The sequence below is a fragment of the Oncorhynchus kisutch genome, linkage group LG30 (genome assembly GCF_002021735.2).
Source record: "Oncorhynchus kisutch isolate 150728-3 linkage group LG30, Okis_V2, whole genome shotgun sequence".
Lineage (NCBI taxonomy): Eukaryota > Metazoa > Chordata > Actinopteri > Salmoniformes > Salmonidae > Oncorhynchus > Oncorhynchus kisutch.
Genome location: NC_034203.2, coordinates 24,606,740 through 24,632,701, shown reverse-complemented (window position 1 = coordinate 24,632,701; position 25,962 = coordinate 24,606,740). Strand labels below are relative to the sequence as shown.

Genomic DNA, 25,962 nt, shown 5'->3' with positions numbered 1-25,962 from the left:
ACATGTACTGGACGATAGGTCATCTTCATGTTCCAATAATGCTGTTTTCAACTGTTTTAAACGTTTTCAAGTTAGGGCGGCAGGTAGCCTAGCCTGGGCCAGTAATCAAAAGGTTGCTGGTTCGAATCCCAGAGCCAACTAGGTGATAAATCTGCCGATGTGCCCTTGAGCAAAGTACTTAACCCTAATTGATCCTGTAAGTCTCTCTGGATAAGAGCGTCTGCTAAATGACTCAAACGTAAATGTCAGTCCCGCCCAACCAAGAGCCTTAAAAGGCACAAGCATAATACATAAATGTGTATACTGTGCACATGGTGTGAATTTGAAAATAAACAGCAACACTTACGAGCAAAGTACTGCCATGGAGCGTATGTTTTCCCATGGTCCAGGGAGCGCTCCAGGACCCACAGGTCAGGCCGCGGGGCGTTGGCAAACTTGATCAGGACGTAGGCCACATGGAAGAGCTGAAAACAAGATTAACACAAAGAGCACAGCAGTGTAATACAAAGGGCTACAAACAAGTTGTTAATGGATTCTGGCAGTAGAAGTTGTTGGTTCAAAATGCTGTGGTTTCCTGTGCCTTGGTCCACTAACACCAGCTCAGTCTTGGCAGACGGCTCAGCCTCAGACAATACTCCATTTCCTTTCACGTGAAGGCTAGAGCACAATCACTTCAATAACAATAATCTACCCGACCTGTACCTCCTCCGGCTAGCGAAAACCACCACAGTCTAATGCCCTGAAATCTGCTGGCTTAGCCGTTGGGCATTGGGTCAAGCGTTCTAATCAAATTCTGTGTCTGCTTTCCTTCCTTTTTAATAACAGTTGACTTGAAACTTGTATTTCTCATATCACAACCATGTGGCCCTCAAGTGCTCATATAGTATGGTACAGTAAAAGACAACCATTGGAAATTATAGAGGCTCAATGAGACCTGTGTTGAGAGTGGATGGAACTGCTGCAGGTGCTTCTGAAACACCCATCCTCCATGCCCTCTGGAGAGAGATTTCTCCTTTCAAAGAACACAGGCTTTACAAGAGCACCGGATGATGATGATTGTTCCCCAGTGTACACTACCCTTTCTCTACGACCCTCATGGCTGTTTCCACACTCAATGTTCCCACACTCAATGTTCCTCTCTCGCCATCATCATCATCAGGGCTCAATAGTGGGTTGCTTCAGTTCCATTACATAGAATTGAAAAGCTGCTTTATTTCAACAGTCAAAGCCATCTTTGTGGTGGTTGCCATGGAGCTTGCATGGCTCAGAATTAGAACTTATGACATCAGACCACACAGAAGTGGCAATTGCAGTGTAAACAAACACACCTGACCGCCCCACCCTCACTTTTCTGCTTTTAAGGCTGCAAGCTGAAATTATTTCCAAAAGATTTCATTATTAGCAGAGATCCTAAAACATGAGAGAGAAACATAAAAGAGCATGAACACATGAGCTTGACATACTGCATGAAAACTGTATCTAACAAAGAATATGATCTTCAAAAAGAATGGCCCTGCTTTAAGACTGGCTGCTTTTGGCAAAGTTGAAAAGGATAAAGGCAGGCCCACACTAGTCGGGGATCCTTTAGAGTCTTCAAAACCCCAGCATGCTTTTGTGATTGGAGTTCAAGTTCTCCGTCTCCCCTTGTCTCTCCTTGCACGAGGAAGAGCTGTGCTAATAGTGATAGCAAAGCAAACTCTTGGCCGAGGAGTCTGAGACTTGTCAACCAGGCTCCACAATTGACTTGGAAGGATTGCATCCCCCCACCTTGAGAAATGACCAGTAGTTAATTTGGCTTTGATTGATCTGAGGATGGTTCAGGGGGTCAGATAGTATGTTGAGCCTGGTCTTGTCTTGCCATGTCAACACACAAAAACCATTACAGAACACTCCAAGCAGCTGGTCAAAACCTCTGCTTTCAACAAGTAGCCTAGATAAGTGTGCAAAGATCTAAGTTTAGAAGCAAAATGAATGAGTGGAAGTCTTAAAGACAATGATTTGTGAGCAATCTTATAGCTCTTGTCTTAACCCCGTTGGTAAACAGCCTGTTCTGACCTCTATTGCTCATGGGAGTGTCTCAAAGCTAATCAGAGAACACTTCCACCCACCATTCTACAGGATGCACAAGGAACAAAAAAAAATAATCTGAGATTCAAGAGTACACAAACAAAACGTAGGCTGCATATTGTCAGACCTAAAAACAGACACAAGGCAAAGTCTTGGCTGAGAGCTGAGAGGTTGCTATCAATAGACTGGGTTTGTTGAAGAGGAAGGAGCAGGAAGATGTTCGTTCACACGCGTTGGGATGCGATGATGGTGGGACTGGGATGGGGGGTGGGGGGGGGGGGGTGGCCAGAGACGTGCCGACTGGCATGTGGGCCTGTTTCAGATTCCTGCCATGCCGTCACATTTCTCCCCCCTCTCCCCCCATGTCACCATGCCAGGGCATGCCACTGCTTTCAGGAACCTGTCCCTGACAAGTGGCACACAACAGCGACAATCTTCTAGGCCAGAGGAACGCAGCTCACACATAAAACAGAGACCAAACAGATACATTTGTGAGATTAAAAAGATCCACCACAAACGGATTCTCTAGTAACTACCTATGAAATATCCCTAAAGTCCAACAAAAATCACAAAATGTGGTAATCAAAAATAAAAAAGTGAACTCTTGTCTTTGTACAGGTATAAAACATGAATGACTTCATAGAATAAAAGTAAATCCTGTCTGTGGATTGGCATCAGGGTTGGGCTCAATTCAGAATTTTGGAATTGAATGACGGAATCAGTAGGCTATTAAACAAACATATATCTCTACAGAAATAAGACCGATCCTGCTTCTGTTTGAATGTTTGTTAATGTTAATAGCCTACTGATAGCCTACGGAATCAGTAGGCTATTAAACAAACGCTCAAACAGAAGCAGGATCGGTCTTATTTCTGTAGCAACATGGTCTAGGAAAAGGCATCAATTCAACAGCACACTGATGTGTTTCAGAACCGTGGACAGCGACCGCTATCCAACGTGGGAGAAACGCATGTTATAAAATAATATTATTTTTTATTAGTGTTGCACCATTGTTCTTACGTAATATAACCCTATACAACTTCAGTAGCACATGTCTTAGTTATGGACTGTGCCATCCCCATGACCTCCACAATGGATTAGTCCACTAAGACTGGCATGAATCAGACAGGTGTCTTGTACTAAAGAAATCTCGGTCGACCAACAGCCTATCAACCAAACAATCAAACAGTCAACCAATGAGGTATAAAGAACTCAAGTCTGACCGTTGTTTTTTTCCATCATCTACTCACGTTCGCATATGCCAATTCATGGACTGTCTATAAACGGGTTGCATCCGGTTTTGACAGACCAACATCGCATTCGTGTCATCACGTCATCCAAAAACATGGCAGACATTGGGTGAATATCAAATGTTAATGAGTGATGAAGAAAAACAAACTGCCTCAGCAACAGTTATTTGAATTATTATGTATTTTTGGTGCACAAAGATTACAACTAAAGTGTTTTATTAGGAATTTTCTAATCTGACTTCTCTATGTGATCATCTATGGAAATAGTATTTCTGAGCCAGTCTTCACTTAAACTGCAATACCGAAGCAAGACTGTAGGGGCAGTTGAAACCGTGCTTCTAGAGCGGAATCCTGGCCCCTTGCATTCAACCAGAGAAGAAGAGGCGAAGCGAGAGGGGAAACTCAGTCCAAAATCTGTCTACTCCAGCATGTGGTGTTTTTTTGTTTTTCACCCACCAAACAATCAGGTTTTGTTTTGAGGTCAATGAGAGAGTGTTGAATTTAGTCAACAAAAAACACTATGGTTTATTTGTAACATGAGGCTAATTTGATAGAATAGAAGTTTCGTAAGGCCTAGGTTGTGACGAGTGTACTGATATAAGTAGGATACGTGACATCCCGCCAACGTTGATAAAAACACTTTATATTGGAGATGCGTTTGGGGTTGTGCCTGTTGTTCACAGGCCTATCTGCCCTCTCAATGGCTAGAATTGTCCCACCTGATCTCACCTCCTCCCAATGAGGACATGTATTTCCATTGTTAGAGTGGCCACTCAAACATCTGGTCAATCAATATAATGGATAATCTGTGATTCATGAGTTGAAATTCAATTCAAACTGGCCACGCCCCACAAGATATAGAATTTGAATATGAGTTTGAGTGACGGGATGTAGAATTTAACTCAGTGCAATTCAAATAAATTCCACTCAGTCATAGAACATGAGAGTTTCATTAAATCTGACAGGACACACTTCCAGATACCAAAGAATATATCACTTTTCTCTGAAAACAATGTTCATATACTCTTTTAACCTTAGTGCTTAGAATAGCAAATTATATTTCCACCAACCATGTCATTTGCTTTGCTGCTTTTTGAAGGCCTCGGGGTCAACTTGAGGATGTTATGCATTCTGAAAAAAGTGATTCATGAAATATAATAACTTTGAAAAATTGCATACAGGTTTTGCTTTACTTGATCATTTAAGAGTTTGCCCTGAAAATCAACTGTTCCAACAATAGTTTATATGCATGTACAGTACCAGTCAAAATTGTATTTTTACTATTTTCTACATTGTAGAAATAATAGTGAAGACATCAACATTATGAAATAACACATTTGGAATCATGTAGTAACCAAAAAAAGTGTTAAACAATCAAAATATATTTGAGATGGAATCATGTAGTCACCAAAAATATATTTAGATTTTAGATTCTTCAAAGTAACCACCCTTTCCCTTGATGGCACACTCTTTGCATTCTCTCGACCATGTTTATGAGGAATGCTTTTCCAACAGTCTTGAAGGAGTTCCCACATATGCTGAGCACTTGTTGACTGCTTGTCCTTCACTCTGCAGTCCAACTCATCTCAAACCATCTCAATTGGGTTGAGGTCGGGTGATTGTGGAGGCCAGGTCATCTGATGCAGCACCATCACTCTCCTTCTTGGTCAAATAGCCCTTACACAGCCTGGAGGTGTGGTTGAAGTCATTGTCTTTTTGAAAAACAAATGATAGTCCCACGAAGCGCAAACCAGATGGGATGGCGTACCGCTACAGAATGCTGTGGTAGCCATGCTGGTTAAGTGTGCCTTGAATTCTAAATAAATCACTGAGAGTGTGACCAGCAAAGCACCCCCACACCATCACACCTCCTCCTCCATGCTTCAGAGTGGGAACCACACATGCGGAGATCATGGTGGACACAGTGGTTGGAACCAAAAATCTCTGATTTGGACTCATCAGACCAAAGCACAGATTTCCACCGGTCTAATGTCCGTTGCTCGTGTTTATTGGGCCAAGAAAGTCTCTTCTTATTATTGGTGTCTTTTAATAGTGTTTTTTGCAGCAATTCAAAAATGAAGGCCTGATTCATGCAATCTTCTCTGAACAGTTGATGTTGATATGTGTCTGTTACTTGAAATCTGTGAAGCATTTTTCTGGGCTGCAAATTCTGAGGCTGGTAACTCTAATGAACTCTGCAGCAACAGTAACTTTGTGTCTTCCTTTCCTGCGGGGGTCCTCATGAGAGGCAGATTCATCATAGTGCTTGATGGTTTTTATGACTGACTGACTTTATTGTCTTAAAGTAATGAAGAACTGTCATTTCGTTTTGCTTATTTGAGCTGTTCTTGCCATAATATGGACTTGGTCTTTTACCAAATAGGGATATCTCTATATACCACCCGTACCTTGTCAAACCACAACTGATTGGCTCAAACGCATACTTCCGGCGCCGACAGAGATGGTCGCCTTGCTTTGCGTTCCTAGGAAACTATGCAGTATTGTCACGCCCTGACCTTAGATATCTCTGTTTTCTATATATTTTGGTTAGGTCAGGGTATGACTAGGGTGGGTACTCTAGGTTTTTGCATGTCTATGTTTTTTTTGTATGTCTATGTTGGCCTGATATGGTTACCAATCTGAGACAGCTGTTTATCATTGTCTCTGATTGGGGATCATATTTAGGCAGCCCTTTTCCCCCACTTTCTGGTGTGGGATCTTGTCTACAGTTAGGTGCCTGTGTGCACACTAGTAGCGTCACGTTTCATTTGGTTGTTTGTTGTTTTGTTTTGGTGAGTTTAGGAACATAGAAAATATGTGGAACTCTACTCACGCTGCGCCTTGGTCTCACTCATACGACGATCGTGATAAGTATTTTGTTTTCTTATGTATTACTTATTATATTGTTACCCCAGGAAATCTTAAGTTCTATTGCTGGAGAGGATCCCAGCCGGTGACCCAAAACAACGGCGCCGCAGAAGGGGCAGACTGAGCAGTCTTCTGGTCAGGCTCCATAGACGGGCACATCGCGCACCGCTCCCGAGTATACTACTCGCCAATGTCCAGTCTCTTGAGAACAAGGTAGAAGAAATCCGAGCAAGGGTTGCCTTCCAGAGAGACAGAGATTCTAACGCTCTTTGTTTCAAGGAAACATGGCTCACTCGGGATACTTTATCAGAGTCGGTACAGCCACCTGGTTTCTTCACGCATCGCGCCGACAGATACAAAACCTCTATGGTAGGAAGAAGGGCGGGGGTGTATGCCTTATGATTAATGAGACGTGGTGTGATCATAACAACATACAGGAACTCAAGTCCTTTTGTTCACCTGACCTAGAATTCCTTACAATCAAAAGCCGTCCGTATTATCTATCAAGAGAATTCTTTTCAATTACAATCACAGTCGTGTATATCCCCCCGCAAGCAGACATTTCGACGGCCCTGAAAGAAATTCTTGGACTGGAAACCACATATCTCGAGGCTGCATTTATTGTAGCTGGGGATTTTAACAAGGCTAATCTGAAAACAAGGCTCCCTAAATTTGATCAGCATATCGAATGCACGACACTGGCAGGTAAAACCCTGGATCATTGTTACTCTAACTTCTGCGACGCATACAAATCCCTCCCCCACCCTCCTTTTGGAAAATCTGACCACGACTCCATTTTGTTGCTCCCAGCCTATAGACAGAAACTAAAACAGGAAATGCCCATGCTCAGGTCTGTTCAACGCTGGTCCAACCAATCGGATTCCACGTTTCAAGATTGCTTCGATCACCTGGACTGGGATATGTTCCGCAAAGCATCGGACAATAACATTGATGAATACGCTGATTCGGTGAACGAGTTTATTAGCAAGTGCATTGGTGATGTTGTACCCACAGCAACTATCAAAACCTTCCCCAACCAAAAATCGTGGATTGATGGCAGCAAAACTGAAAGCGTGAACCACTGCTTTTAATCAGGGCAAGGCGACCGGAAACATGACCGAATACAAACAATGTAGCTATTCCCTCCCCAAGGCAATCAAACAAGCTAAGTATCAGTATAGAGACAAAGTAGAGTCGCAATTCAACGACTCAGACACAAGAGGTATGTGGCAGGGTCTACAGTCAATCACGGACTACAAAAAGAAAACCAGGCCAGTCGCGGACCACGGTGTTTTGCTCCCAGACAAACTAAACAACTTCTTTTCTCACTTTGAGAATAATACAGTGCTACCGACACGGCCCGGCACCAAAACCTGCGGCTTCTCCTTCACTGCAGCCAACGTGAGTAAAACATTTAAACGTGTTAACCCTCGCAGGGCTGCCGGCCCAGACGGCATCCCTAGCTGTGTCCTCAAAGCATGCGCAGACCAGCTGGCTGGTGTGTTTACGGACATATTCAATCAATCCCTATCCCAGTCTGCTGTTCCTTACATGCTTCAAGAGGGCCACCATTGTTCCGGTTCCCAAGAAAGCTAAGGTAACTGAGCTAAACGACTATCGCCCTGTAGCACTCACTTCCGTCATCATAAAGTGCTTTAAGAGACTAGTCAAGGACCATAGCACTTCCACCCTACCTGACACCCTAGACCCACTTCAATTTGCTTACTACCCCAATAGGTCCACAGACAATGCAATCGCAATCACACTGAACACTGCCCTAACCCATCTGGACAAGAGCAATACCTATGTAAGAATGCTGTTCATCAACAACAGCTCAGCATTTAACACCATAGTACCCTCCAAACTCGTCATTAAGCTCAAGACCCTGGGTCTCGACCCCGCTCTCCAGAGGGTAGTGAGGTCTGCACAACGCATCACCCGGGGCAAACTACCTGCCCTCCAGGACACCTACACCACCCGATGTCACAGGAAGGCCAAAAAGATCATCAAGGACAACAACCACCCGTGCCACTGCCTGTTCACCCCGCTATCATCCAGAAGGCGAGGTCAGTACAGGTGCATCAAAGCTGGGACCAAGAGACTGAAAAACAGCTTCCATATCAAGGCAATCAGACGGTTAAACAGCCATCACTAACATTGAGTGGCTGCTGCCAACATACTGACTCAAATCTCTACCCACTTTAATAATTAAAAATTGGATGTAATAAATGTATCACTAGCCACTTTAAACAATGCCACTTTTATATAATGTTTACATCCCCTACATTACTCTTCTCATACAGTATGTGTATACTGTACTCTATACCATCTACTGCATCTTGCCTATGCCGTTCGGCCATTGCTCATCCATATATATTTTATGTACATATTCTTATTCATTCCTTTACACTTGTGTGTATAAGGTAGTTGTTGTGAAATTGTTAAGTTACTTGTTAGATATTACTGCATGGTCAGAACTAGAAGCACAAGCATTTCGTTACACTCGCATTAACATCTGCTAACCATATGTATGTGACAAATAGAATTTGATTTGAATTCCACAAATTAACTTTTAACAAGACACACCTGTTAATTGAAAATTGCATTCCAGGTGACTACCTCATGAAGCTGGTTGAGAGAATGCCAAGAGTGTGCAAAGCTGTCATCAAGAAAAAGGGTGGCTATTTTGAAGAATAAATTATAAAATATATTTTGATTTGTTTATCACTTTTTTGATTACTACATGATTCCATAAGTGTTATTTCATAGTTTTGATGTCTTCACTATTATTACAAAATGTAGAAAATAGTAAAAATAAAGAAAAACCCTTGAATGAGTAGGTGTGTCCAAACTTTTGACTGGTACTGTATATAACAACATGTTTGATGTTTAATCTACAAGATATTTGTATAGACTACACCAAATATAAAATAGAATTTCACTGAATTCAAATTCAAATTGCAATTCTGTATCCTGTTTACTACTTCAATTCAAATTCAAGAATTGGAATTTGAGCCATTCTCAATTCAATTGAGCCAAACCCTGATTGGAATTTAAACCATGATGACTCAACCTCACAAGAAACCAACCCTTCAGAAAGACAGAACATGAGTTAGGTCTAGCGGCTGAGGCTGCTGCCTCAAACACACATACAGTACACAGTATGTGCCCCTACCTGTGCTACCTGTGTGTGATCGAATCCTGGCCCCACTGGCCTTCTTTAAACAAGTATTTTCCCTCTGTCTCTCTCTCCCTATTAATAAAACAATAAAATACGAAAGGACAGTGTATAATCCATAGAGAAAAAAATAATGACTGAGAAAAGCCTTAGAGACAACCTGTCAGAAGAATACAACTGTCTCCTGGCAGACAGAGAGAGAGAGAGAGCGAGAGAACAAGAGAGAGAGAATGGCCTGGCCTGGCAGTGCTGTTCTTTTCTGTCTCAGGGCTCTGTTCCATCCCCCCGTCCTGCCAGTCTAAATATTCATACTTGACTGCTATCCAGCACTTTCTGTTTGGAACAGCCTGAAATATCTTGGTGACATGATAACAGTACCGGTCCAGACTCCTGGTATGTACTGCAAAGACATGAAGCAGAATTGAATAGACAAGCCCTGTGAACAATAAAACTCAACATGAACTGGGATATTGGTCTTATTCATCATAACACTTGAAGTGATCTCCACCCTAAATCTAAAGGCCTGGGCCACAGGAACAGGAGTGTTAGTCATATCTATGGAGGACGGTGGGTGTGGAGGGTAAAAAAGGTTGAGTTGTCACATCTCACTCCTTCAGCTTTTAGCCCCAGTCCAAATTCCTGCTGGTGACTCCCATAAACAAGCCATATACACAGGGCGTTAAGTGTCCAGATCTCTCATCTAAACTCCAGTTATCACCCCAGAGAATAGAGCAGGCAGAGGCCTCAGCAACCTCCCACCATTACACTGTTCTCACCATCATGCCCCAGTGTTGTCGCCTTCCTCTCACTGCATGTTTACTGAGTGTTTGCACCATCATGCCTAGGCTTGGGCGGTATACCGTAAACACCGTTTCCAAATACTAGGGTATTTGGAAAAAGACACAGGATGGTTTTTCAACCACATCAATACCATCAAAACTATTTATTTGAAGTTTTTCAATCAATGTGAATATTTGTAGCTTTTTAAGTTAATTCCAGCAGTCAACTTGGGCAATACATTAGGAGATAAAGCAGATTGCGTTCTTCATTTCACCTGTCACATTATTTTACAATATGAAGCTTATCGTAGTTCCCCAGAACAGTTGAGCCTGTCACGTGTTTGTTTGTACATAGCAGACGTCGGGAGCTGGTGAGTCCATAGCTGTCTATATCTATCAGCGAGTCTCTGTTGTGTGGTGCACATGAGATGATGAAGTTACACTTGTATTCTCTCATTCACTTTTACTTGTTAATGTCCACTCACCGAAAATGACATTCAGTAGCTACTAGCTATGCTTGTGTAACTTTATGAGCTGGATTTGCCTGTCTTTACAATTAGTTTATGTTCGTTTTCGCTTGTTAGCATTTAGCTAACAGCATCTATGTGATTGTTAGTTTGTGTAACAGAGGTCCAATGGGATTTCCTTGCATTTTTAGCGCCCACTCATGAGCCATGCCGTTAATACCGTAAATCCCAAGGAGGGTATGAAGGAGGGAATGACCATATGAAAATCTGGATACCGGCCAAGCCTAATCACACCCTAGTGTTCTCACTTTCCTCTCACTGCATGTTTACTGAGTGGTCTCACCTTCTCACCCAAAAAATACAGTTCTGATAAATGTAACACAGCCGCATAGTGGAGTGAGATACTCAATGTTTTATTGAGAGAAAAAAATATTGACTGAATTATAGCACATTAACAATTGTATAATGACGGACAACTGCCGTGTTGTTGGCTCCATGCAGAATTCCTGCCCCGACTTCACACATGCCTGTGCTTCAGGTAACGGAGCCTGGCAGTCAGGGTTATACTCCCACTGAACAAATAGTCTACACTTAGAAACTAATACAGTATTAGAGCCTATGGAAAATAGGCTGGTTGCGTGACTTTATGACTTAATGCCATGTCTGCCTTGTAGACCTGTCCAATCATACTGTAATCTAACCGTGTTGATCAAATGAACTCAATGAACTGGGTTGATATAGTCTTTCATTCATTTAATACTGAGTACTCTGTGAGATTGTTACATTAAGACACCACCTACTACGATGTCTGCTGCCAATAGGTCTATTACTGGGCTTAAAGAAGTTCAATTAAATGAACTAATAGAGTTGAAATCCTACTGTCTATGGTCTCTAGATAACATTGTTTGTCATTACATGTGCTTGTTATTCAAAAAATGTAGGACAGACAGGTGTTCAATTGCAGTCCAGAAACAAATAATCTCCAAGTCTTAGGCAGGAAGGAGCCAGTCAGCCAGGAGGGTTCAGGAGGGCTACTGTAAAAAGCAAAAGCCTAACAGATACAGTAGAATCTATCTGACAGAGATCTCTTTGTGTCTGATGTTAGGGCAGAGGAATGCACCACGGCAGAGCTAGGAGCCATCGCCTTCTGTTGGAGCGGATCAGGCCCTGCCTGCCAGCCTGCCAGCCTGCCAGCCTGCCAGACAGACAGTTGCAGCGCAATGGGGCTGGGGTGTTTTTAGTCTGGATTGAAACAATGCAATCTACAACTGTTTGTCTGAAGTGGAACAGGTGGTGATAGTGGCGAGGGGGGTGGGTCATGGGGGTATTTCTCTCTGTCTCCATGGTGGGCATACATTCCACCTCTTTCCAGGGACTCAATGATCCTTTTTAAAGCTATATACTCAAAATAGTCTCTCCAAACATGTGGGCTTGGCCCAAAGATAGTCACAAGAGGTAATTGTATGCACTGTGGAAATGTGATGAATGCAAGTTTATACAAGCAAGGAACCTATTGTAAAAGGTACAGCTGCTGCTCTGCAATTGACTGAGAATGTTTCCTGTATGTTTGTTCAGTATGTATGATTGTGTTGGTGGCTTACCCATTATAATGGCTTGTTCAGAGTTCACGTTTAGTAAATGGATTACATTTAAACACCTGATTACAACATATTGTGTTTGTAACCAGCACCACAATAAAACTATAACAACCGATCTAAATTATAACAAACAGGACGCATCAGTGATCGTGTATCAAAAATACATATCGGAAAAATCTTTGCCCACACCTGCGTCAATGACTGTATCAGTAGGTCTACAACCTCTGATAAGCATTTCTATGTAACACTATGTATATCGCCTCCACGGGCCTTGAAAAGGTGGGTTAAGATAAACCCATTCTGCTTTTCCACAATGGAGCTCCAGGTTTAGGAGGTAGTGGCATTCCTGTCCAACAATGTGATCCAGACATGAAGCCAGGGTGAGGTTGCTAACCAGACTGTGTGGGCTGCCTGCAAGGGCGAGCCCAGGGAGCGGGGCTGTAAATATGTGCAACAGACACCCGACTGCAGCTGGCATGGCGCCCACCACAGAGCGGAGCAGAGCAGAGCCCACCAGCTAAACACAGCTACTTACATCACCTCCATCATCACCACAGCAACAGCTAGGGAGCCAAACATGTGTCCCAAGAGTTAGACTATGCCAGCTATACAGTAAACACTGACAAAGGTATAGGAATGATATTGGAAGCCTATTTAGACAATGTATCATCAATATTACCACCACCAACATAAGGAAAGGATATTCAATTTAAGAATTTGTTAAGAACCAAATAATGATGACACTGTATTTGAACAAAATTGGTAACATGCCGTAAGTGGTAACACAAGTTACTCCATTCCAAATATGTTTTTGATTATTTTGATTCTTGCTTTTTATGATCTACGTTCTGATTCCATTCCATGTATGATAGAGTACTTGCGCCTAAAAGTATTCTGTGGTTTGATAAGCACCTGGTTCTTTCCAGGGCCTAATTGTGAAGTTATGCTGCTGATATATGCATGTTGAGTCAGTACCAAGGCTGTCAGGGAAATAGACTGTAGGAGCGGTCAGTGAGAGAACAAAACCCTGCTCAACTCAGTCCTGTACGCTCACCTTAGCAACACAACAAACACATATACAGTTAATACTGCAGGCTGCTGTTGCAACAACATCACACTACACATATCTATATATCTGCTATAACACAATCCTATGAACAATCCATTTGATCACTGTCTATGTATCATTTTGACTGTTAGCATTAGCTGTTTGCTACTGAATCGCATTAGCAGGCATTTGCACCATGAATACTCAAACACAGAACCAGACACACAGGGAATCATATTTTATTCCATCATATGCAGCTATCATGGAAGGTGGGTAGGTATTCAGGGTGGGGTGGGGATGAAGAATTCTGTATGAAGCTGTGTGTGTGTGTGTGTGTGTGTGTGTGTGTGTGTGTGTGTGTGTGTGTGTGTGTGTGTGTGTGTGTGTGTGTGTGTGTGTGTGTGTGTGTGTGTGTGTGTGTGTGTGTGTGTGTGTGTGTGTGTGTGTGTGTGTGTGTGTGTGTGTGTGTGTGTGTGTGAAGACGGGGAGGCAGACAGGAGGGTCTTTTCCACACAGTCTGCCCAATTCACTGCACCTCCTCAATCCATTTACCCACTGTAGAGAAAAGGCCAGATCACTTTCAGAGAAGCCTTGAAAAGAACCAACCCTTTGTGAAAACAGCACAGATGTCACACAATACAGCCTACATCAGCCTACATCGATTCCAGGACAAATGTGGGTATAAAACAATCAGACAAAACTTCAGTGGGAGGCAGCAGGGTCTGGAAAGATAGAGAGTGGATTAAGTTCAACAGGAAGTCTTCATAACTTACAATAAATTAACCACTACCAGCAAGCTTCAGAAATGCAGTCATCCTAAACTATATACAGTGGGGAGAACAAGTATTTGATAACCTGCAAAATCGGCAGTGAAATACTTGTTCTCCCCACTGTATTTATATATCCTGATATAGTACTTTCTTATCTTACCATCAAGTTACTCAGCCATCCAGCAATAAGTACCACACACTCATTACCAAACCCTACAGAGTAGAGAACAAGTACAGCATCAAAACCCACCTATCAGAACAAACTCTTACTTATCAGAGACACTCTCCAATCAGATACCGACGCTCACCATTCAGAACCATGAGTACCTCACACCTAGCCAATCGCAGCCCACCTCACATCAGTGTTGTTCATGATATGACAAATACCAAATCTCACACAAACAAATCCTAACCCCCTGAAATAGCAACCAATCAGGGTTCAATCAGAGCTTCACACAAACCAATTAGTGTCCATTCAATGGGATAGCGCCCACCAATCAGAGGCCTTTCAGTAACGTGGTATGACAGACAGCAGTAAGCCCAGGCATCTCTGTCTCACATGGTCCAGGGCACTCAGGCAGATAAGCACATGTGGTCAGGGCTCCTAAAATACATTCCCCAGAAAAAACTGCATGGGCGGCTGTGGGGCCGATCCATCCGTGGTGCCAATGTTCACTAGGACAAAGAGTCGCCACAACACCCTGTAAATAGTTTTAACAAGGGAGGGCCAGTCTCGCTGTACAGGTAGACAGGCTGTTTTGTGGAGAGGATTTCATTGTGTTCGTTTGTGGAGGACATATGTGGTTTTGAAGAGTTTAAATGTATATTGTAATTAAGAAAATGTGCCTCCGTTAAGTCAATAAAAAATGAACAAGATGTTGAATTAGATTTATTGGGTCAAATCTACTGCATCATGAAACTCACAGCAGAAGGCTCTAATCAACGTGTTGACTGTCTTTCTGGGTGAGCTGCTCCAATGCCCTGAAGACAAACTGACTAAGGCAATACCCTCCACCAGATCCAGTTACTGTAGAGTACACAAATCAAGAAGCACCCCTACACCCAGGATCTGCCCATAGTAGGAGGGAGTTGAAAGTCACCTCCTGATTTATGGCAGGCTTTGTCACGGGTCACAGGTCAAAAGCCCACAAGATAACACAGGCAGGCGGCTACTTAAGTGTGAGAGCTGTTCGCCTCAGTCAACATAATCCAACGGTGTGGTTGGGTTGATTTGCACAAGGAGCTACAACCAAGGGAGTTGTACTCTTTCACACTGACTGACTGACTACAAGATTTATAGCAAGTAAATACAAAGACATACTGTATTTTGTCTAATACAAAGTTCCAGGCCAATTCGGACTCTTTCCTTTTCTAAAAACTTCAAACGTATGACCATGTTAATCCACAAAGGAAATGGGTTCACCTTTCTGTGCTATTATTATATCATTCAACATTCCACAAAAGCTTAGCTGGAATCAGCCCTTGACAGATTGGTGCTGCTTCAAACGTGCCACTGCTTTACAGAACCGTCAGAAATGGCCACGTCAAAAACCACCCGGCTTCCCTTTGAACTTGGTTGGTTTGACATAAACAATGACGGTGCCATTATCTAATTTATCCGCTTGGAGAGATGGAGGTAAGACTGGCAAAGGGAGGGAAGGAGGGAGCAAGCACCTGTGTTAGTCTTAGAAGAGACCACAAAGACCATTCATTTAACTGGATCCAGCCCTTACAAATATCAGTGACCGCATCATATGTTCCGTGCCTTAACTGAATCTACAAAGGCTTTGAACTGCTTCTATCAGGCAACATAAATCTGATCAATTCTATCCAAGCATTAAATAAACCTGAGCAGAAGGGCGAAAGGGATCTGGCAAGTTAGTCTGAAATAAACTTGACATTCTTTATCTTTTTGTTTCTTGGAGGTACATTTACTTATTTTGACAAATGCTTTATTATGACTGTAAAATCATCAAAGGGTTATAGGAACCAACACTATTTGACAGACATCTGTGGTGAAAGCACATGGATGTGTGGTTGAATGAATTCTTTCAGAGGCATCGACAACACCTTTCCATATCTACATACACCTCTGATGTGAACACATGGCCTACACAAGAATGCATACCCAGAGTTAATAACCACAAAATAACATTGTACAACTTTACCAAACTGAATTATTCTATGGGATACAGTATTTAACAATTATCATGGAAGAATACTGCTTTAACTTCGTTTTTCAGTTTTCAGCTGTTTCTCTATTAGGTGGGATGATTTTGTGAAGAACATAATATCTATGCTGTTTAACAAATTAGCATAGATTGGCAGCCAATCTAGCTTTTTTGTTTGCCTTGCATTGAATTGATAAGTCTCAGGTCAATGCTGCCAAATCAGTCTGCTCTAATTTGTGAAATGATAACCTTGGAAGGCAACACTCCAATAAAACCAGCTGTTTTAAAGCTGCAAGCTTTTTAATGAAAGCAGATTGAATCTCAGCACACACAGCCTCATAAATACATTCTTGGCATTGACAAAAGACTTAGTGGAAGCTAAAAACAAATGGATGACATAAGGGGGGAGGGGCCAGGTGAGCTTGGTCTGGAGCCTCACTGGATCACAGTTGAGTGACTCCTCATGGACAAAAAAAAGATTTAATCCATGGAATGGTCCTTTGGAAGGTTGTTAACATATCTTAAAGAATAATTGAAAAATAATTAAAGTTGGCATATTTATGACAGACCTCCTTTAAGACTCCATAATGTTTCATCTGTAGGTGCTAAAAATAATATTCTCTATGGACATATCAAAGTGGGATCTTTGCTACTTTTAGAGATATGATCCCATTTGTAAGCATTTCCAACTAAATTAATGTGAAAATGTATTCAAAATGGTCGCCCTCTGCTGCTAATTTGCAGGATGTGCAATGATACAAGTAAAAGGAGGGCTGTTATTGGTTACATTGCCTACTACGCCAATTTCTCTGTATAAAATGGGCCATAACTTTTAAGCTAGTAGAGATCCCACTCTGGAACCTTGATATGCCTGTAGAGTATATTATATTCAACAATTAATTGCCAAATCAAAAATGGTTTATTTTCAATATGCATGTTTATATATTTCAATATTCATAAATAGATATAAGTAAATTATTATTGAGATCATAATGCAACTTATATTACAGAGCAAGCATAAAACTTCATTCATTTTTTTTTTAGCTTTTTAGCACCTACAGATTAAACACTATGGAGTTTTAAAGGAACTTTTTAATTCCAAACTTTTATGAATTATTTCTCAATTATGCTTTTATATACAAATGTCAAATATATGTCAACAATATTTCAGCAAAGGACCATTTTATGGGTTAAATCTCGTGAAAATACCAAAAACCATGGTCGTTTTGTTTTGTCCAGGCTTCGTGAGGAATCAGTCAGTTGCTGTTTGGGCGGGACAAATGGGGAGGGGGGAGCCGTGTGGTTGGTAGTTTCTGAGAATACTTCATCCCTGTGCCCTTTATAGCACGCCTTAATGCAGTAATGCCACTTTCCCCGCTCCCAAATAAACTGAGTATTACCACATCTTAAACGCAGACGTCCCTCGCTTTTTCAAGCCATGCGGGCACTATATTTAGCCTCTCTCAAGCCCCGCTGCTCCGCACAACTCAGCTCAGCCCAGCTAAAAACAGATATGGAAGAATTCGCCACTGCTACCCATTCTCTTCCCACAGTGCTCCTGGGGAACATGGATGAAGTGTGGTACTCACTTTTAGGAAGATTTACTTTATAGGTGTCTCCATTTGGTTCCCACCCCTTAACCACAGACAAAACCTGTTTCCAAATCAAAACAGGTCCAGCCCTGAACCCACTCCACCCACCCAACCCAGACCTACTCCCCCAGATCAGACTTTAAAATCCCTCTGATCCCTAATCCCTGGACACAATTTCTCCCTTTTCCCCCTCACCGTGGACAATTGAGCGTAAGGTGCAATTTCATGGGCTGTGAGCCAAACTCCTGCTGCAGCCACAGGTCCTAATGGTTACCTATCCTCCAGCCACAGGAGCATGATCTGAGTCTGCTTCCTGGCACGCAGCCAGCTGTGGGACATCACTCACATGACTACAGCTGCTCGTCTTTCTCAGACAGGTTGACTTACACTTGTAACTTAAAGCATAAGCAGACTGACAGAAGAAAACCCACCATTGACTGTATGCGGAGAGTCAATCGCAATCCCAAATGCATTCATACATACACACAGCCAATGTTCCCTCTAAACTGCACGCATGCGTGGGTGCGCAGTAGCCCGAGACGGCTGCACCGCTTCCCCAGGACTGCCACACAGAAGAAATAACAGCCCATGGAGAGAAGCACAAGATTGAACTTCACTCCACTTTCTAGACCTGTGGTCACCAACCGGACAATAGTGATCGACTTATCGATCTCCAAGGCATTCCTAGTCGATCGCCAAACATTTGTGCAAAAAAACAAATGATAAATGATAAAGCCTTGTTCCAGGTAGGTGAACTGTTGCCATTTTGAACCATTTCATGTGTCTGAAGGTACAAACTCTGCCTTCCTGGCAGGCCTAGAGAGAAAATCAAATCCACTATAGGCCTATCACTGGCCAATTGGATGGCTCAGATTAACGTGTCTGCAGTAATATAGCAGGCATAAAAGAAAGCTACAGCAAAGTTGATACTGTGAGATTTCAAAACGTTTAAAACCATGACTAGAGAGAGTATGTCAACGAAATACAGCAAAGAGCTGCTGTTTTTATGAGTGAGTTCATGTTTAAATTCCTACTCAGCACTTTCAACACTTTTATAAGCCATAAAATGCGCGATATTCCTATTTCCACTCAGCGCTACAACAAGCACTGCAGCAGTAATGAATGAGTAGGAAAATGTATTGATGTGTTTGCGTTGTTGTATACTCAGCGGCTTGGGTATTTTTTAATATCAAGGAATATCTCACTTTCTTTGTTCAAAGGAGTAACATGAATTTGTGCATGAGGCAGAAATAATGCAGTGAGACTCATGTTCCGCCATCAGCAGGAAGACGGTGTCCCTTTTTGTTCAGTGTCAGTGTCAGTGTACCCTCAGTCTGCTGCTCTCTCCCTCCGCTGAGACTGACCACCAGATGCAGGCATCATCAGCCCACTAAAATATAAATTATTTAAATGTATGCTCACTCAGTTGTGCCTCACAAGTAATACAACAACAGATCTATTACCGATACATATATATTTTTTACATATATATTTTTTAAATGCATTGGCAGGGCATCTTCCAGCAAAGCTAATATGCGGTGATAATGTATTGGGCCTATTAGCTTACTGCACAAACCTCATTGCTACAGTACTGTTTTATTTGGTTAATGTTACATAGGCTTACGTTTTTTAAGTCATGGTAAAAAAAAAAGGTAGATCTCGGGTTGCATTTTGACTCAGAAAGTGATCATGACTCAGAAAAGTTTGGTGACCTCAGTTTTCCCTGAGTTTTCCCTGTTAACACTATCAACATTTCCCTTTATTGTGGCAATTGTGATCGAATAAATGCAATGTTAGCTTTCAATCCAACATACCAAAACAAAACAAATGATGCAAGATATTTTGTTGTAGGCATAATGGATCAGAGTAGGATTCTATTGCATTGACATGCACAACTCAGCCCGTACTCTACACAGACGGTTCGGAATAACCAATCAAAGCTGCAGTAGGCCTATTTGCAAATAGATCATTGCCATATATGGATCTGTACCATTTACATTGAACTGGACTGTGTTTACAACATGAGCTGTCATGAGTAGATGTGTTTGTTTTGAGATTAAAGCTAGAGGTGCATGTTGCCACATGTGCACATTTTGTTCATATGAGTTGTTAGCCCAGTTATATTTTTATTTATTTTACCTTTATTTAACTAGGCAAGTCAGTTAAGAAAAATTCTTATTTTCAATGACGGCCTAGGAACAGTGGGTTAACTGCCTGTTCAGGGGCAGATCGACAGATTTGTACCATGTCAGCTCGGGAGTTTGAACTTGCAACCTTCTAGTTACTAGTCCAACGCTCTAACCACTAGGCTAGATCATTTGTAGTCAGAAATAGGGAAGTGTTTGCTTCCTACAAGAGAATAAAACGTGTACATTTCTAGACATGTTAGAAAAGCAAGTCAGGTGAAAAGCTTTTTTTCCCTTAAAGAGGCAGTGCTGTATTTAGAGACTTGCTTGAATAAGCTAAGTAGCCAATAGGCTGAGGGTAGCATAATTTGTCAGATTCTCTGTAAGAATGGTATGAGAATAATAATGCATTTTATTTTGTAATGTGGTTTCTTTCATCAAAACAACACAACAACATTTTCAGTCACCTCCTTGTCTGAAGGTCAAGTGGATAGCATATTGCATATTTTTTTTAAAGTCTCATGGAATGTAGGCCTACATTGAACACCACATATTGTCTGCTATTGTAGGCTGAATGATAGAATAGTTATTTCCATGTTCAAATGTCATGGGATGCATTTTCTCTATTGTTTTTGATGGTAGGCTACTCTGGTAGGCCTTCATTATGATCAAATAGTCACCAGTGGAGGCTGGTGGGAGGAGCTATAGGAGGACAGGCTCATTGTAATAGCTAGAATGGAATAAATAGAATGGAGTCAAACATGTGGTTTGATACCATTCCATTTATTCCATTCCAGCCATTACAATGAGCCTGTCCTCCTATAGCTCCTCCCACCAGCCTCCACTGAAAACCAGAGTAGCCTACTTGGCCAATGTTAAAACTATAACTTAAAGCGGGTACAGCCTCAGTGTTCACAGTAAATGCGTGCTGGAAGTTGCACAGAATTTTCACAATGTTCAAGTTTGCGCTGCGCAGACCTGAAATTTGCTCAGTGCCCAAAAAAAATTGAGTGAACATTGCACACAGCCACTCTGCTTCACATCAGCATTCAGCAATTATCTCCACACACTCATGTCTACGATGGCTAGAATCAACTCTGAACTCAACTCAACTGAACTCAACTCTCAACTCAAACACTGAACAGTGCACTGAAGAAGCCGAAAAACTAACTTCCCACTCATTGCCATTCATCCTCTCAGTCCCTCTTTAAGATGACCACTAGGTAGTGTGATGTCTGTCTACATCACTGAAGGCAGGTTGCCACCTCACACCAATGACATAATGCACCTCGAATTAGCTGAGAAAGGGAAAACCTTGTCTCTATTCACCCCATGACATCCCACTGTCACATTTCATACTCTCACCATGGTAACGTTGTCAACGTTGTCAATCAATCAACAGCTACCGTGAAGGTAGAGCACTTGGCTGAGTAGGAACCAATGTAAGACCACCAGGGTTTCTCACTCACCTGTCCAAGGTCCAAGGTGACATTAACCTCATTGTACATGGGTCCACGGGAGAGAGGTGGACTCTGCCACCAGCGCTCGGTACCATCGATTGCGTTGCTCACAGGGTGGGCCTTGTTAGGCTCGTTGGAGTTGCATCGGTCACAATACTGTCCCTGCAGGGAAAGGGCAAATTAAATGGTGTTACTCTGAGCCCCAAACACATAAAAACATATAAAGAGTCCAGATGTATTCAAGTCCATGAATAGGCCAGTCACAGCGTACATAAAAGTTACACAAAATACAAAACATGCAAACATAGAAAAAACTTTGCATACAGTGCAAGTAATCACATGCATAGTGTGAACAACGGTAAAAATGATATCTGAAATTACTGTAACAGTCTTTCTATACAATAATGGTAAAAAGCTATATATAGGCCTTGTTTGTGTAGGTTCTAAAGCCCCTGGGCCTTAAGTGTCCCAAAGGTATTCAAACTCCTGAAGGGGCAAGTTTATTAAGAGGGCATTCACTTTAGAGACCTCAGGAGTTAAACACAATGGTGTAAACTTGGTTAGAGCAGGCAGAATTGCCATGTTTCCCATAGTGCTATAGTGACTCATTCTGTAGCCTGGGCGCAAGAGAAAGGAAGCAAGGAGCATTGATTCAACTGTAATAACAGTGTAACTAAATATGGCAGTTCACATGGGAATATATATATATGTATGGAAGGCAAAATCATAAGAAAATCACTAGTTTGCAAGGAACCAACTTGATTCCAATTCGATTGGATAATACAAATACTTTTATGGATTGTTGTTTCTCTGTTGGTAGGCTTTCCAGTCACTTCATGTTCAGAACAACTCTATTAACACATGCGCATTAATATTTTGTATTTTACGCACGCACTCATCATGCCAATTTCTTGCATACTTGCAACTTACATTTGAACTGTAAACATTATTAGCTGTCTGAAAAAGCAAAGGCAGAAAAGTTGTCAACAATATTAACGTTTCAAAATGAAACCACAATCATAAAACTGTCAATTTGGTTCACTCTTCACCTGTATGGTTTGACTAGGAAGTCCGAATGTAGGTCCTCCGACAAGTTTACAGTACAAATCAGATCTCGGTCTCCCCGTTTCATCTTGACCGCACGTTGCGGTGGCGGAGATCCGTGACCCCTCCGCGAGGTTGAAGTACGGAGGACTCAAACTAAACCCCGTTATTTCGTTAAAAGACACTTGCGCGTAAACGTCCCGCCAAAGCAAGAGCGTAAAAGTACATAATAAAGCGGCGGGATGAGCTCCCTTCATCCCCCTCGCCATGTTCCACCTCAACAATCCCTGTAGATGCTGAATTCAAATAGTAACTCGCAGTTCAAGTTCATGTTTTCTAGATCGTAATGAAATAATATGCACTCTCCACGCATGAAACACTGCGGATCCTTTGATCCTGGCAATGGAACGACTCGTGCGTCCAGTGTGCGGCTCTTGATGTAAAAGTTAGACTTGTTGCTCTGCTGCTGTTGCCTCTGTGATCCCCTTCGACAACATGTTTCTTCGTGAAAAAGAGATTGTTCACGTTTCTCCCTGACCAAACTCTGCCACCCAGAGCCGTATCAGGTGTCAACAGTGACTACTTCGGTCCAAAGGTCTCTAGAAATGTCAGCACTGAATCACAGCCAAAATTAAAAGAATTCGTATGCCTAATTCAGAGTAGACATTTTAGAGGATAATTCCACGATAATGGAATTATGCGTTGACTCCGTTTTTTTACTTTAAAATGTTTACCAAACACAAAACCTTGATTTCAAAGTTTAACAAACCATACAAGTCTATGCACAATGACTACTTGTAACAACTTATACTTAAAAATGTACAAAAAAAATTTAGTGGAAGAACTTTGAAGATGAAAACTTTGGTAACAGAATTATGGTAAAATCTCCCCTCAGGTTTTAATGCGACCATGTTTTCCAAACACTCAAATATCTCCTCCGAATGAAGTTTAAAAGATGTCTGCAAAAAGGAGTGTGTCAGCTATGACATCTAAACTAATTGTATTAGTCACATGTGCCAAATACAACAGGTATTTCACCTTACAGTGAAATGCTTACTTACATGCCCCTAACCAACAATGCAGTTTAAAAATATGAATAAGAATAAGAAATAAAAGGAACAGGTAATTAAAGAGCAGCAGTAAAATAACAATAGAGAGACTATATACAGGGGGTACCGGTACAGAGTCAATGTGCGGGGGCACCAGTTAGTTGAGGTAATTGAGGTAATATGTACATGTAGGTAGAGTTATTAAAATTACTATGCATAAATAATAACAGAGAGTAGCGTAAAAATTTCAAATAGTCAGGGTAGCCATTTGATTAGATGTTCAGGAGTCTTATGGCTTGGGGGTAGAAGCTGTTTAGAAGCCTCTTGGACCTAGACTTGTCTATGACTAGGGTGGCTGGAGTCTTTGACCATTTTTAGGGCCTTCCTCTGACGCTGCCTGGTATAGAGCTCCTGGATGGCAGGAAGCTTGGCCCCAGTGATGTACCGGGCTGTACGCACAACCCTCTGTAGTGCCTTGCGGTCAGAGGCTGAGCAGTTACCATACCAGTCGGTGATGCAACCAGTGATGCAACCATGCTCTCGTTGGTGCAGCTGTAGAACCTTTTTAGGATCTGAGGACCCATGCCAAATCTATTAAGTCTCATGCTCTCTTCACGGCTGTCTTGGTGTGCGTGGACCATGTTAGTTTGTTAGTGATGTGGACACCAAGGAACTTGAATTTCTCAACCTGTTCCATTACAGCCCCGTCGATGAGAATGGGGGTGTGCTCGGTCCTCTTTTTCCTGTAGTCCACAATCATCTCCTTTGTCTTGATCATGTTGAGGGAGAGATTGTTGTCGTGGCACCACACGGCCAGGTCTCTGACCTCCTCCCTGTAAGCTGTCTCGTCGTTGTCGGTAATCAGGCCTACCACTGTTGTGTCATCAGCAAACTTAATGATGGTGTTGGATTCGTGGCTGGCCGTGCAGTCATGAGTGAACAGGGAGTACAGGAGGGGACGGAGTACACACTCCTGAGGGACCTGTGTTGAGGATCAGCGTGGCGGATGTGTTGTTACCTAACCTTACCACCTGGCAGCGGCCCATCAGGAAGGCCAGGATTCAGTTGCAGAGGGAGGTGTTTAGTCCCAAGGTCGTTAGCTTATTGATGAGATTTGAGGGCACTATGGTGTTGAACGCTGAGCTGTAGTCAATGAATAGCATTCTCACATAGGTGTTCCTTTTGTCCAGGTGGGATAGGGCAGCGTGGAGTGCAATAGAGATTGCATCATCTGTGGATCTGTTGGGGCAGAATGCAAATTGGAGTGGGTCTAGGGTTTCTGGGATAATAGTGTTGGTGTGAGCCTTGACCAGCCTTTCAAAGCACTTCATGACTACAGACATGAGTGCTACGGGTCAGTAGTCATTTGGACAGGTTACCTTTGTGTTCTTGGGCAAAGGGACTATGGTGGTCTGCTTGAAACATGTTGGTATTACAGACCCGGACAGGGACAGTTTGAAAATGTCAGTGAAGACACTTGCCAGTTGGTCAGCGCATGCTCGCAGTACACATCCTGGTAATACATCTGTCCCTGTGGCCTTGTGAATGTTGACCTGTTTAAAGGTCTTACTCACATCGGCTGCGGAGAGTGTGATCACACAGTCATCTGGAACAGCTGGAGCTCTCATGCATGTTTCAGTGTTATTTGCCTCGAAGCGAGCAAAGAAGTAGTTTAGCTCGTCTGGTAGGCTTGGGTCACTGGGCAGCTCTTGGCTGTGATTCCCTTTGTAGTCTGTAATGGTTTGCAAGCCCTGCCACATCTGACGAGCATCAGAGCCGGTGTAATACCATTCGATCTTAGTCCTATATTGATGCTTACGTCGGAGGCCATAGAGGGATTTCTTATAAGCTTTCGGGTTAGAGTCACGCTCCTTGAAAGCGGCAGCTCTCGCGTTTAGCACATTGAGGATGTTGCTTGCAATCCATGGTTTCTGGTTGGGGTATGTACGTACGGTCACTGTGGGGATGGCGTCGTCGATGCACTTATTGATGAAGCCAATGACTGATGTGGTGTACTCCCCCATTGGAAGAATCCCAGAACATATTCCAGTCTGTGCTAGCAAAACAGTCCTGTAGCTTAGCGTCTGCTTCATCTGACCACTTTTTTTATTGACTGAGTCACTGGTGCTTCCTGCTTTATTTTTTTGCTTGTAAGCAGGAATCAAGAGGATATAATTATGATCAGATTTGCCAAATGGAGGGGGAGGGAGAGCTTTGTACGTGTCTCTGTGTGTGGAGTAAAGGTGGTCCAGAGTTTCTTTCCCTCTGGTTGCACATTTAACATGCTGATAGAAATTTGGTAAAGATTATTTAAGTTTCCCTTCATTAAAGTTCACGGCCACTAGGAGCACCACCTCTGGATGAACATTTTCCTGTTTGCTTTCGGCGGAATACAGCTCATTGAGTGTGGTCTTAGAGTCAGCATCGGTCTGTGGTGGTATGTAGACATCTACAAGAAATACAGATACAAAAATACAAAACTCTCTAGGTAATAG

At 42.4% G+C, this 25,962-nt stretch overlaps 1 protein-coding gene across 1 annotated transcript in view; it reads right to left on the bottom strand.

The window, feature by feature from the left end:
- Positions 1 to 22,942, bottom strand: part of LOC109874715 (laminin subunit alpha-3-like) — a 110,258-nt gene extending 87,316 nt beyond the window's left edge. The window contains 4 exon segments of the mRNA XM_031809694.1: positions 347 to 464; positions 21,384 to 21,536; positions 22,305 to 22,331; positions 22,424 to 22,942. Coding sequence (XP_031665554.1) covers positions 347 to 464; positions 21,384 to 21,536; positions 22,305 to 22,331; positions 22,424 to 22,687 — 562 coding nt within the window. The 5' untranslated portion in view covers positions 22,688 to 22,942.
- Positions 22,943 to 25,962: the final 3,020 nt, after the last annotated feature.